A 14,702-nucleotide genomic window follows, 5' to 3' on the forward strand; every position below is an offset into this window, starting at 1 on the left:
AATTGCATTAGTAAAATTATTGAACAGGAAGTATATGCATATTCCATTGATTTTGATTGGATAATGCATCACCTTATATAGCTCTGCAATGAACCTAGCAAAACAAAGTGAAATTTTTACTGCATGAAAGGTTAGCGTCTTTTGAACGCTTGAATGAAATTTACTAAAACGAATGTGCCATTCGTAACTGGGGTATGTTTGGACAACATATATAACGGTCTCTTTTACAATAAGCTTTAGTTTATATGTTGCTGGGTGGGTTTTTTTTTTGTCCCATTCGAGAATTCTTCCCTCGTGTAGACACACCATCAGCTTTATTTGAAGTCCCCTTTTACATGCATGCAATTTGAGGCTGCTTGCTAAAATAATTTCAAACATCAAATAATTGAACACAACATGTTTTTAATTGATTTGGTGTAGGGATTAAAAATGGACGATTGCAATGTAATGATGTCTCATCTCAACATCTTAGTTCGACCAATCGTGGGACACAAATACTTGAATAGCATTATATTCAATAACGAGTGGACTCATGTTTTTGAAATTTCATTTACACTATATGGCGTTCTTTTACAAATATGCATCTTGTCAATTGTTCACAAGATCATTTCATTTTCACATTGATGCATTACTGTTAAAATGTGCACTTTTACATTGACTCCATCGCAACCCAGGAATAAATAACTAAAACAAAATTGAATTCAATCTGCAAGGAATTGCTTAGTTCCTATTGTATTTTCCTATATATTCCTATTAAACACAACGCCCTCTCATGTTCTTCCTTGTAGGTGGTTCTGAGACTTTTATGGCAAATCAACATTTCATAGGAATGTTAAAAATATTTCCTAGATGTGCATGGTAGAGTTTACATACAGACACTGATGCGTACTACTACACCACTTGCATGGAACGGTACGAAACAATTCTTGCACGGAACGGTGAACGGTTTGCACGAAACGCCGAACGGTCTGCACGGAACGGTGAACGGTTTGCACGAAACGCTTTGCACATAACGCTTTGCACAAAATGCTGACCACTTTGTAGGCGTGGCTTGCACAGTTTGTGAACGGTCTGCACGAAACGGTAGGCGGAGCCTGCACGCTTTAATTTTTTCCCCGGTATTATTTGGTTCAAATAGTTTCAAAATAATTGCAGTATTGTAGATATTTTAAAAAAGTTGAGAAAGAAATGATAATGATTCATTTTAAAATGATTGGTCATTTTACCGCGTCGGTAAATTTAATTTTTGCTTAATACCGGTAGATCAATGACTTAGTATGAACACGTTGTAATGAAAACAAATGACTTTTTTTTTATTTCGGAAATAAAAAAATATGCAAAAATCATATCGTCACGGAATATTCATTAATCAAATTTTATTGATTCATTGCTCTATTAAATTCATTGAAACTGAATATGAAATGATCGCGTCTGTTTCGTTGTTTTTGTACATTCATTCTGAGTGTCGTTAAAATACATTTGCAATTTGTATTTTCCAGGCCTCTTCCCAAAGACAGATGTTGAATAAACCTATACATTTTATATACATGTGTACGTGTATGAAAACAGATAAAATGATTTAAAGAAAACGCTCGTCAGGAAAGATTGAAACATTTTTGGGCGGGCAGAGGGTTGTGAAGGGTCTGCACGATACGCTAGGCATGACCTGCACGCTTTGATTTTTTTTCCGGCATTATTTGTTTCATCTTGGGGTTAGTTTAAACAAGTAACAGTTTAATGATTTAGAAACACGTTGGAATAAAAGGAAATGAATAGTTTCTAACTTCGGAAACAAAGGATAAAGATGCATAAATTGTATCGACATGGAATATTTATTATTAAACTTTATTTGTTCATTGCTCTATTAAGTTCATTGAAAAAGTCGCGTCTGTATCGCTAGTTTTGTACATTCCATCTGAGTGCCGTTAAAATACGTGTGCAATTTGTATATTCCAGGCCTCTTCTCAAAGACAGATCGTTAAAAAACCTATACATTTTTACATACGTGGATGACAACAGATGAAATGATTTTAAAAATTATCGTAAGACTGGAACATATTCTCGGGCGGGAGGGGGTGTATCTTGACTGTCGATAAGAATCGGTCACCTTGGATAAGAAGGAAAAATACAAAACAAGAAACAGTCGAAATATGATTGAAATAGATTGAGAAATAAATCATATAAATGAATAGATAAAACAAATAATGACTAACTACAGTAATGATAAACAGATATGCGCGCGTATCTAACATCCAATTTTAATCAGATTGTTGCATTTGCCTCAATTTTAACCTATAGAAAACCGCATTCATTTTTGAGAGACAAAAGATATAAACACCTCGTTTGTCATATTTCAATTGCCCCCGCCGATTTTCACACCTTCTGTACGAATGTTAATTTCAAATATCCGGATTAGCTGACCTCTATTGTGGTAAAAAAAAAAAAAAGAGAGAGAGAAAGGACCTTGGAATTTTCCTACAATATACAAGTTATACACAGGTCGGTCTTTGCATTATGCAGACAGTTCTGATAAACGATTTTGATGAAAATAGTTTTATTTAAAAAGAGGAACTTGATCATACAAATGTAACAAGACAAATAAATGATTCCAATATACCAACAACAAAAATGAATAAAAAATAAAAAGATAACGAGGGCAGAAATATACATATCTCTGCACTTGCTAAAAACTACCAAGTGTGAGAAAATGGTATCGGATTTTGCTCTGCCTGGGGTTTTTATAATAAACTCTTTTCTTTCGATTATTTGCAGATTTTCACTGTTGAAAGCCAGTCTTAGAGACATTTTGAAATAATTGGTCAAATTTCCAACAATGTTTACCTGTCCTATAACCCATGACGAACTTACTTGCACGGTCTGTACGTTTCTATGGGTGTGTTTTGATCGATCTGCACGTTTCTATGGGCGTGGCTTGATCAAGTACAGAACGATTCTTGCACGAAACGATTTGCACGGAACGGTGAACGGTCTGCACGAAACGCTGAACGGTCTGCACGGAACGATGAACGGTTTGCACGAAACGCTGAACGGTCTGCACGGAACGAAACGCTATGGAGGTGTAGTAGCACGCTTCAGGGTCTGTATAATATATTATTATAACTCTTTGATCTCCAGGTGAATTATGAAGAAATATGCGAATGCTTTTAATTTTATAACTATTAAATTTATATAACTGAATTTGAATATTCGCGAACTTGTGAACTTACAACCAACGATTAATAAAAGTTCAATAAACTCCTTTATTGTATAGATAAACCAGAATTCAGCAGTTTTATGATAATTCATTCATTTTCTCGTCAAGGTTAGAAACTAATTAATTTTTGGCTCTAGTATGAAAACGTGCAATATCACCGTTACGCACGTTTTAAACGTTCATTCGATATTACATTCATCAATGCCAGTGAAATGTTTCAAATTGTGAAAAATATATTTACAGGGTCGAAGATATACAAGAACTAATTGATACTTAATTTGTGAATAAGAGTTCAAAATCGGCTACCAGAGCTTCCCAAACGAAAGCCTGTCAGCAATCTTTCTTTACAGCTAGAGTGTAAGAACATCAACCTGTATCCGAAATATTTCAGTGTAGAGCCTACAATTTCATGCAACATGGCGTTCAAAAATGGCCTAGGTATTGGAATTCTCCAGGATTGTGTCACAATTTTAGTACTAAAGGAAATATTTACTACATTATAGCATTTATTTGACGAGATATCACTGGATTCATTCTAAGATTCTAAGATTCAAAGTAGAAATCGAAAGCTGAAAAATGTTAAGTTTTATTTCAATTTACTTGTATTTGTCGCGTTTTGGATATATTGTGTTACAAAAGAAATGAATATATGTGACTCGATCATTCAAATCTAGAGGTACATTTTAAAGATATGATTTGGTGAAAGCCAAACAATTTTTCAGTTATGTAAAATTTATGAATAGACAATACTCGCTAATACGTCGTACCTTGCGAGTGAATCAAAGTCCTCGTTCAAGTTAACTTCATTTCTTTTCAGGGCTTCTTGCAGATCCTTTCGCAATATGTTTGCCTCAAGAATGTTCTGAGTTTTCTGATCTAATAAATTTCCATTGTTGTCTGTTTGGAATCCAAGAAAAGTCATGGAGTTATGATCCGGATTGAAGAATAGGTATGGATGCGGACTGCAAAGCAGAAAAACACGAAATAACATAACATTTCATACTCGGACAAAAATAAAATTATACTTACGAATAGTAATGTCCTTTAAATATCATTTTTTGTGTCATTAATTCAAATGCCAATATGATTTGAAAGTTCGTTATCATATATCTGTTTCTCTAACATCGTCCATATAATAATAATTAATAATAATAATTATTGGTTTTATATAGCGCCTTTTCCAGCGTATGCTGCTCAAAGCGCTTTACAATTATCAATGTAAATTATTACCCCGGCAGACCTTATATCAATCTAGAACTTTCTCAGCCTCCTAGGAAGCATACAGTGCAAGCTGCCATTACAAGCGCTAGAGCACTAACATTCTAACAATATATTTCACTGTCTATAGCCAGGTACCCCTTTTACACTTGGGTGGAGTGAGGGAATTCATGTAAAGTGCCTTTCCCAAGGACACAACGTCAGCCCTGCCGCGGCCAGGACTCGAACCCACGACCTTTCGGTCGAGAGTCTGACGGCCTAACCACTCGGCCACCGACGCCATATCATTTATATTTATGCTTTACCGAAGTAATATTGAACTGTATCTTAAACAAACTTGGCATTAACTCCACTTTTGGTAAATACATGTATACTTATACTCAATGTGCCCTTTCCAAAGATGCAATTCTTTAAAACCATGCTTCAGTTTTAGGCACATACGGTATCCCAGTTGGTGAGTCGAATGAATATGAGCTACCGTACCTATACTGGATTCCTAAACTACAAAAACACCCTTTCAAAGATTAATTGCTGGATCCAGTAAGTGATCTACCAAGCCCTTATATTTGCTCCTCACGAAAGTATTAACAGCTGTGAAGGAGAAATTTCAAAATTACTGTGCGACTACATATGCCAGAAGTGGAGTAAATCAAATGTGAATTCTAAAAAAATTCTAAACAACTTTTAGTAAACTTGAAATCGCAAAACTTTTCTCAAATCAACATAAAAACATACGGATTTTTAACACTTTACACGACCATATCTCACGATAAATTAAAGACTAGCCTTTTTGGAATCATAGACAGTTGCTTCTTCAACAAAAATGGAAAACGGAAATATTCATATCTAGTGATCATTCATCCTAAAAATAACTTTGTTAAACACCACTCTGACTCCACTCACAAGTATTTTGAAGTCGAAATAAAAAATATGCTAGAGTTTATCTCTGGTTTCTTTGGTGATCAGGTCTTCCAACAGTGTGTCGGAATTCCCATGGACACGAATTGTGCTATTTTGTTAGCTGACCTTTTTTATATTCATATAAAGCAGAATGTATTCAGCAACTTCTACATGAGAAGAAAAAATATCTTGCTTTGGCCTTCAATTCGACATTTAGATATACCGACGACGTTTTATCTATTAACAATAATAACTTTCATCTATATGTCGATTCGATATATCCCTGCGAGCTTGAAATAAAAGACACCACAGAGTCGTCCACTTCTGCTTCATACTTGGATATTTTATTGAAAGTAGGTATTAACAACAAACTAACAAGTCCACTTTATGACAAATGGGATGATTTCAGCTTCTCCATCATCCACTTTCCATATTTATGTACCAATATCCCATTATCACCTCCATATGGAGTTTATATCTCTCAAACGTTTCGATACGCAAGAGTTAGTTCTCTGTACGCGGGTACGTTAAGGCAGGTTATGAAATCTTTACTGGGATAAAATCCGCGAAACAATGCGACGTCATAATTGAAATAAGTATATCACTAAGTATATATCAGATCCTGATTTTAATTTTAAGTAAGTTTTATTTATACATGAAATAAACCATGCAGCTACTAAGATCCAAAGAAATATGGAATGTTATACTGCTGTCGTGTAATGTCTGTCTGATCAATATGAAAGTAAACTGATGACGTCATAACTATACATCGAGTGACATTGATACATGTACAGAATTTATTAAAGTGTGTCGTGTAAATATCAACAAAATGCGGATTATTTGAAATATATGACATGGGATATATGTGAAACGCTGAAAATATATTGATATTATGAAGGTATGTTGATTTCATTCAATGACAGCTTTGTTTAACATTCCATCAGCATGTCGATTCGATTTTCCCCTGTCACACACTGAAATAAAACTGCAAAAGTAGCACACTACGCCATATACTTTTTATATACGGTGTGAAAGGTCATAAACTAATGTACACGGCAATTACTGATAAAATCGTCTGTTAAGAAAACCTTTTAAGAAAACCGCATAACATCAGTGCAATTGTAAAACATGGGCTAGATGGTTTCGTTTTCAAATGTTTAATAATTATTTCTTACTGAAAGTGGTAAGATTCTATCAGTAATTCTGATATACTATGGGTGTTTTACCGTCATTATCGGCAGTTGGACGAATAATTAAATCTTGGGGTAGTGTGCTACTTTTCCATTTTCTATTAAGGTACATCCGTGATCTATTTATACCAGTCAGGCAATTACGTCATACGGAAGCGCATGCTTGTCATGTTGGTATGATACAAAATGTTCTCATGTAAACAACCAAAATAATTTAGTTTTAAGAGTTAGTAGCTCCCTCTCTCTGTGTAGGACAGATTTTAAAAATTATGCACTTTACGTGCATAAATGAAACATGCCATGCCTTAACATACCCGCGTATGGTCTGTTTTTAAATCGAGCCAAACTACTAACAAGTTGATGGTGCAGTCTCGCCTAAAGTGAGTATTTCGCACATTTTATGGTTATTATTATTATCATCATTATGTTTATTCAGGCAAAGCATCAGACGAATTACAAATTTTAATCATATACATTGTAAAATATATTAATAATGTCAATTAGTGATCACAAATTAATTGTGGCACATTGCTATCGTATGTACATATTAGCACTCCAGATACTATCACTACTATAGCCACCAACATCATTATCAAAATACACGCTTATCACAGTACCAGGTCTATTCACAAACAATATAAATCATATACTTTAAATACATCTTTGCCTAGGATAACCCATGAAAGCAATTTATAAATCTTGCTTATTTCCAATGGGGTCCTAAGATGTTATAAGTTAATTATAGATTATGTATGACTAAAACAGCATAGACAAAAATAAGATTGAGCATTAGATTATTTTCCTAGCCCAAATTAAGTAAAACTATGTATATTGTTTGATTATATATTAATACAAAATAGTTTTAAAAATGTATCATTATAGCGTTATAACGATCTAGTTTGCCAATACAAACTATCATTCGATCAAATGTTGTCTGACGTGTTTCATACCAATTGCTAGACCGTTCTTGGCACACTGATTTTGACTGCGGATAACTCCGTTTGCCTGATCAAGATATAGGGCTCAGGGCGGGTGTGACTGGTGGACAGGGGATGCTTACTCCTCCAAGGCACCTGACCCCACCTCCGGCGTATCCAAGGGTTCATGTTTGCCCAACTCTCTATTTTCTAATGCTTATGAGATTTATGATATATTTAGATCTAAAACTAGTTATTTCGGATTTCAAACATTTCGGTTGAGCACCACTGAAGAGACATTATTTGTCGAAATGTGCATCTGGTGCATCAAAATTAGTACCGTATAAGTTTTACATTATGACCCCTGGGTCGAGGCCTCTGCTCGTGGACTGTTAGTCCCCGAGGGTTTCTACAGCCCAGTATCTACATGTAAGTACTTCGTTACTAGCTTGAAAATACGGATGTGTATTTAATTGCTGTTATAAAATTTAGAAATTCATTTCAAAATTAAGGATCATCTCCCTCATGCATAGCTCTTATCCTTGGACGAATTTGGCTCCACTTTTTTGGCACGCTGTTTTTGGCTATATTTAGCTCTAAAACTTCATAGTTATTTCGGATTTCAAACATTTCGGTTGAGCATCACTGAAGAGACATTATTTGTCGAAATGCGCATCTGGTGCATCAACATTGGTACCGTATAAGTTTTACATTGATCACTGTTCGTTATTTTCACCTTTCATACGTTGGATTGGAGTGTACATATTAATACTAATTGTAGATGTCTAGTTCTGTAAAGTATGTTGATCACACCCAGGTGCGATATCCAATCGTGTGCATTGTAAAGTGATTCCAGTGGAAAAGCAATATACAATGTCCAAAAAAACCAGTGACTTCCATCGCTAGTGATTATATTCTGATACTTTTTTTAAACAAATGCTAGTGATAACATCAAAATAATCCAACATCTTACACCGATATACAATGCACGTTTCGTTGTCAATAAAACAATAAAATGCAATGTAACCAAGTAGCAGGTAATTTTGAGAATTTATATTCCAATAGCAATACAGTGATTTTATACAATAACAATTTGCGTTTGCGTAATAAGACTGGGACATCCCTAATTATTTGCGGTTTTATGTACAAATATATCAGCGCATTTTTATTTTGTAAATCCAACCGAGTGATTAAAGCTAAGGAATAAGGTTTAGGATTGAAACAACTTGATGAACTGCACTCGGTTCTCTTCACTTCCACCGCCACGGTGGCCTAGAGGTTAGAGCGTTCGCCCCGCATGTGGGAGGCCGGGGTTGGAGATGACTTTAAAAACGGTCCCGTGTCGCAGTAGTTGTGGCACGCTAAAGAACTCTCACTGCTCAAAGGCCGTAAGTGCCGAGCAAAGGCCTAAATTTGAAGTCCTTCACCGGTCTTGGTGACGTCTCCATATGATTGAAAAATTCTCGAGAGAGACGTTAAGCAAAATATAATAAATCAATCATGGACTAATTCACATGGGAAATTTGCTTGCAAAATCTACTAGCAACCTTAATGCTGAAACATGCCATTCTTTGACATTATCATTTATTTGTTTGTCATCAAGAATAATTCAACAAGTCCTAACATTTCTTATGAATCAGTTAAGTGGCATCAATCCATAATAACTTCAGTATACATAAAAGTTGATCGAACTTACTCAGGTACTGAAGCATAAAAATATATTAAACATTTCATATCTTAGAGTTTAGAGACTGGCGGAAGTTTTCACACGAGAATTTTCGATCATGAAATATACCATTATTCATACATATATATGTATTTCATTCACGAGTAAATGTCAACATGGTGTTTCGTATGACTTGACTTTATAATGCCATGTCGTTTCAAACATTGAGTTAGTGGAACAACGCACCTTGGCCATGCATTATATCGTATTTTAGCGAATATTTTCATAGGACCCGAGCGTGTCGCACCATTGAATTTTAGCTCAGTTTATCGTACTTTGGCATGGTCATTGATCACCGTTGCACTTTAGTCTTTCTAATGCATATCAACTGACACGAATTCTTCTTTGTTTCTTTTGAAAAAATGAATGATCATGTCTATTTAAAGATGCGTACATTCATTCTGTAGTTGTTGATGTGGTTTTGAAAAACAATTTCGATATGCATATGATTTCTGCATACATTCTTTATTACGAATTTCATTTTAGCAAGATGTTGTTGACCAATACAATGCAATACTACATTACAAAACAAAATCAAATCTCAAAAGATGAAATCGTCAATTTTGCTGTTGTTAGGTTGTAATCTATGATTATCAAATCTACTGTCATTCATATAATATACACTCTTATAAAAACGAAAAGAATAGAAAATCGTGAACAGTCAAATACGGTCTGCTTGGAACACCAAAGGTGGGTCATTTACTAAGGAGGAGTAAGCAAACATTTTGACCGGCCACACCCACCGTAAAACCTATATATTGCGTTATTAATTTCAATTAATTCTCTCAACATAAATGGTTTCTTGTTATATGATTTGCAATTGTATAATTAAGCACACTAAAACATTTATGTTGGATTACAAAATGTACTAATGCATTTTTTTTAAATGATGGAAGGGAGTCATGGATAAGTCAAATACACAGGCAAATGTGCCTCACGTGAATTTCACGTGAAATTCACATGAATTTCACGTTAAAAATTTCACGTGAATTTCACATAAAAAGAGCATCAAATGTGAATTCACATGAAAAATTTCATGTGAAATTCACGTGAATTTCACGTGAATTTCACATGAATTTCACATGAAAATATTTCACATGAATTTCACGTGAAATTCATGTGAATTTCACATGATTTTTCACATGAAATTCACGTGAATTTCACATATAATTCACATGAACTTCACATGAATTTTTTATATCAGGAGATAAATAATATATAAAATTGATGTGAATTCTAATAATCTGCAAATTATTTAGTCATGAATATAGATAAACATGAACAAATCTCAAGGCATTTGATCAGGGTAATTTAAATTTTATTTCTGGTCACTGCACATTGTATATTCTTTGTTCTTCTTTCTTTTAATCTCTGAAATAGAAATATTTTTGTATAAAAGAATAATTGAAAGAGTAGTCTATATACACTGTCAATATAGGATTAAACATTCTTTTTGAAGAATTTATCAATGTGTAAACTCAGGACATTTTACTCACAAACTGAATTCCAATTCATTCACTTTATTAACAATTGCAAAAATTTGAATAGTTTCCCCGCACTATGTTATTTGTTTTTAGGCGTGTATGAATACATCGCGTTTTCGGATTTATTGATGTGTAAACTCTTGTTCAGCTTTATTTTTGTCCAATCAAAACAATTGTAATAAATAACATTGGAATTATATTGTAATAAACTTAGCAAAGTTTGTTTGGACCCCCCCCCCCTCCCTCAAAGAATTGGATTTCAAAACTATATAATAGGTATAATTGTACAGTTCTTAATTGTAAAAATGTAACATTGAAAATATAAACTCACAGAGGAGCTTTTGATATCTCTCAATCCTCTTTTCTTCCCTGGCCATCAGCCTTTCCCACTTCAATGGATCCTGGTCCTCCTCCACCATCCTTCTGAATGTCTTAAATTCAGACCAGAAATCCATTGAAGTGGAAACCTCACTTCGCCTTTTCTTGAATAGCTTTCGTTCATGGCAGAAGGCTCTCTGAAATGATTAGCACTAATGTAGACAAATTACATAAAAAACCCTCTGCAAAACATGATGGTCCTCACTTGAAAATTGAGAGAGGACAACTTATGTACCCTCCATATCACAATAATTTTCAAATAAAGGGGCAAAACTCCTTTTGAGTGATCCACACAGAAGCTACATAGCAAGTTTCAGTTTGATATGTGACAGAGAAATAAACTTAGAAACAGAAAACCCCGAAAGGATGCTCAGACAGACTGACGTATATACATCACTGTACCATAATATGCCACGTCTAAAGATTGGTGTGTAAAAAATAAATTGTTAATTAAGTTACTCACCAAAACAACTGTAGTCTGTTCAATCTGATAGTTCAGGACTGGGGAGAATCTCTGGAACAACTCTTTCCCCAGGTCCTGAACACTCAGATTTCCAGCGTCCTTTTTCCCTGACAGCAACTGCAAAAAAATTAGTTAAATTTGATTATCAATTAGTTGTATGTTAACTTTAGTGGGGGTCAAAATCATTTGATTTCATCAAATATGTACAAACCTTAACTTTTGTTTGTGATCGGAAGTCAACAAACTTCCTTGCTGCATATTTGTTTACGCTTCGCATGATCACTGGCATATCAGCCTTTATTCCTAGTCTGTGCACTAAGGACACCACTTTAGCCTGGAATTTGTTGTACATGTATAATTATTTCTTGAATTTCATCTTGTGGATAAAAAAATGTAACATTTAATATTTACAAGAAATGAATTAATTTATTGTTCAAAATTTAGATTCTATGAGTATTCAATTAACAACAAGAGGCCCATGGGCCACATTGCTCACCTGAGCCCATATTTAAAGATTTTCTTTTATATTCGCATGTAAAAATTTGATCCCTACTGTGGCCCCAACCTATCCCTGAGTACCATGATTTTTACAAACTTGAATCTGCACTATGTAAGGAAGCTTTCATGTAAATTTCAACTCTTTTGGCCCAGTCATTATTGAGAAGATTTTTAAATGACCCCAACCTATTTTTGCATTTTTGTGATTTTTCCCCTCTGAAGGAGGCATGGCCCTTCCTTTGAACAAACTTTAATTCCCTTCACCCAATGATTATTTTTACCAAGTTTGGTTGAAATTAGCCCAGTAGTTCTGGAGCAGAAGTAGAAAATGTGTAAAGTTTACAGATGGAGAGACAGCCAGGCAGACATAAGATGTACAGCAGGTGATCAGAAAAGCACACATGAGCTTTCAGCTCAGATGAGCTAAAAACATTAGGATTGGTTATGGACTTGAATTTTTAATGATAACAAGTGTTATGGTTCCATTGCATGTAATAATGATCTGATTAGGTTCGGATCTTTGATCCGCTCCATCATTGTTATGTGTATAGCGGCACCACTCCCCTATAATCAGATTGCATGTAATAACAGACTTACTTTCAATTCTAAGTCTGCAGTGTTTAAAAAAAACTTTGACTGGAAATGCAGTCTTCAAGAATTCCAGCAAGGGAGCCTACAATTAACCATAATAAAAGTTAATAATTGCAATTATATACTGTATATTGTGAAAAACAAATATTAATAAAAACTGTCAATATATGTAGATATTATTTTCAAATTCAATAAACGTATCAATTTACACAATGAAGCCGAAATCAGGTTTTCTTTGATGCACCAATCAAACAAATTTTTCAGGTAATTAAAATCACCATATCAAGACATTGAATATTAAATGATAACGTTTTCTATAAAACTTCTATATAACTTTGGCAAGTTAGTTATGTATATATAAAAGATCGAGTATATATGTACACAAAACAGTGTTAAGAGTTATACCTCAATATCTGAATTCTCCATGATGAATATCTTATAATCATCACTTCTGGCATTTAAACCTTCTTTAAGTTCCCTCAGCTCTTGCACTGTGAAGAATTTAATGTTTATCAACAGTGAACAACAACAAATTAAACAATTTCAAATGAAGATTCTTAATTGATAATAGTGGTATTTTTCAGATGGGTGGCTATATGCATGCATTCTTATCTTTCCTCCACCTAGTTTCTAACTGAAGACTATCCTTTTATTTGAAAAAAAAATAATTCAGAAAATCAAATGAATGCATATGAAATGCATGATCATTATTAAAAATGTACACATACGTGTACATCAACCATGCACATAGATTAATTTTAAATCCTGAATAGTACATGTATACAGCTGGTGAGCAATACACCTGTACTCATAAATTGTGTGTAGCAGCTTTGTGTTTTCTGCACAGCCCCTGCATGGTGCAGTACAGCGTGATCCGTCATTGACTGGAGCCAGCTGTGCAGACTCCTGGGACTCGAACATATCCTGGCTACCTTCACCACTTTTTTGACTGTCCTGAATGAAGAATTCAATGAAAATTAATTTAAAAAAAATGTCACATCTAAATCAATTTTTTAAAAATCTTTTAAAAAGTAGCACTAAGTTGATATATAGTATTATAAAGTTGACATTACTACTGGATGAGTATTTTTTTTTTTTAAAAATGACCATGACTGTTAAAATTGTTATGTTATTGAATTAAATGGCATTGCATGTAGGTTTGTTAATTAAGTGTAGAGTTAAATGATGCATGGATTTATAGATCTATACATAGACATGCATGCAAAAATTATTTGGTCACGTGTATTTAAATTATTATGTTAAATTTCAAAATTTTTAATTTGCATGTAGCATAATAATTTATTGTTGCTGTTTACACTTCCCTAAATAGCTTTTTATTCATGAATTTACAGCTTATTTCATCGATTTTGATGCGAGATTCACTACTACTTTTATCAAACGATTGGTGATGTTAGTTACCCAATAGATCTATATCTTTAATATACATTATTTATTTATTTTCATTATTATTAATATCATTTTGTTGTTGAAAAAAAAAGGTTTTATACGAAATATATAGGAAAAGTCTTTGAGAAAGATCTGTATGACCAAATACTGTAAGTTTTCCAATGTAATCAAACTTAGATCAACCAAAATGGCAAATATCTACACAACAATCATAGTTCAACAGATATTTGATAAGATTGCGTACTTAGATCCGCACCCCATTTTTGTTGTAGGCGGAGCGTAACGTATGTAAACAAGCTAGGCCCCGAATTAGCCTTTCGCGTAACATTTATCGAGCCTACTGTATATTGAAATATACATACAAATGCTATTTGGTAAAATTTATAGATATATTGATTTTATTAGTTTGTAAAGATAGTACTGTGTATAATTTCTTCAATTTACCTCATACATAACTAGGCCTTGTAGATAACGTACTGCCACTGTTGTCGTCTGCAAAGCACGTGCAGAAAAATCGGAATCGTTGTAGCGCTTCAATGCAAGCACAATTCAAGAACTATTGAACATTGATTAGCTGTCAAAATCATGGAAAATATTCGACGTTCGAACTCAAAGTTTAAGGAGAAGGAGGAATACTTTTGCAAGCCTTGCAACTTTTCTTCTCACCGTTTCGGAAATTTTCGTCGACATACTTTGACACGTAAACACCAACAAAA

General features: G+C 33.9%; 2 protein-coding genes across 3 annotated transcripts in view; both read right to left on the minus strand.

Moving 5' to 3' along the window:
• LOC125676423 (E3 ubiquitin-protein ligase rnf213-beta-like) overlaps positions 1–14,702 on the minus strand; it is a 357,493-nt gene that overhangs the window by 19,518 nt on the left and 323,273 nt on the right. Inside the window, exon 39 of the mRNA XM_056160943.1 lies at positions 3,982–4,176. Within this exon, the coding sequence (XP_056016918.1) occupies positions 3,982–4,176 (195 nt within the window). The remainder of the gene's footprint in view (positions 1–3,981; positions 4,177–14,702) is intronic.
• Positions 10,113–13,218, minus strand: LOC130052630 (uncharacterized). 2 transcript variants are annotated; one of them, XM_056158171.1, is made up of 6 exons: positions 12,985–13,218; positions 12,586–12,661; positions 11,702–11,824; positions 11,491–11,607; positions 10,981–11,164; positions 10,113–10,536 (listed from the first exon to the last, which is right to left on the minus strand). In XM_056158171.1, coding segments are annotated over exons 3-6 (381 nt in total). In that variant the 5' UTR covers positions 11,780–11,824; positions 12,586–12,661; positions 12,985–13,218; the 3' UTR covers positions 10,113–10,534. The 2 variants fall into 2 exon arrangements, with proteins under 2 accessions (XP_056014146.1, XP_056014145.1); XM_056158170.1 differs by lacking the exon at positions 10,113–10,536 and having other exon boundaries at positions 10,884–11,164.

This window comes from Ostrea edulis, chromosome 3 (assembly GCF_947568905.1).
Source record: "Ostrea edulis chromosome 3, xbOstEdul1.1, whole genome shotgun sequence".
Taxonomy (NCBI): Eukaryota; Metazoa; Mollusca; class Bivalvia; order Ostreida; family Ostreidae; genus Ostrea; species Ostrea edulis.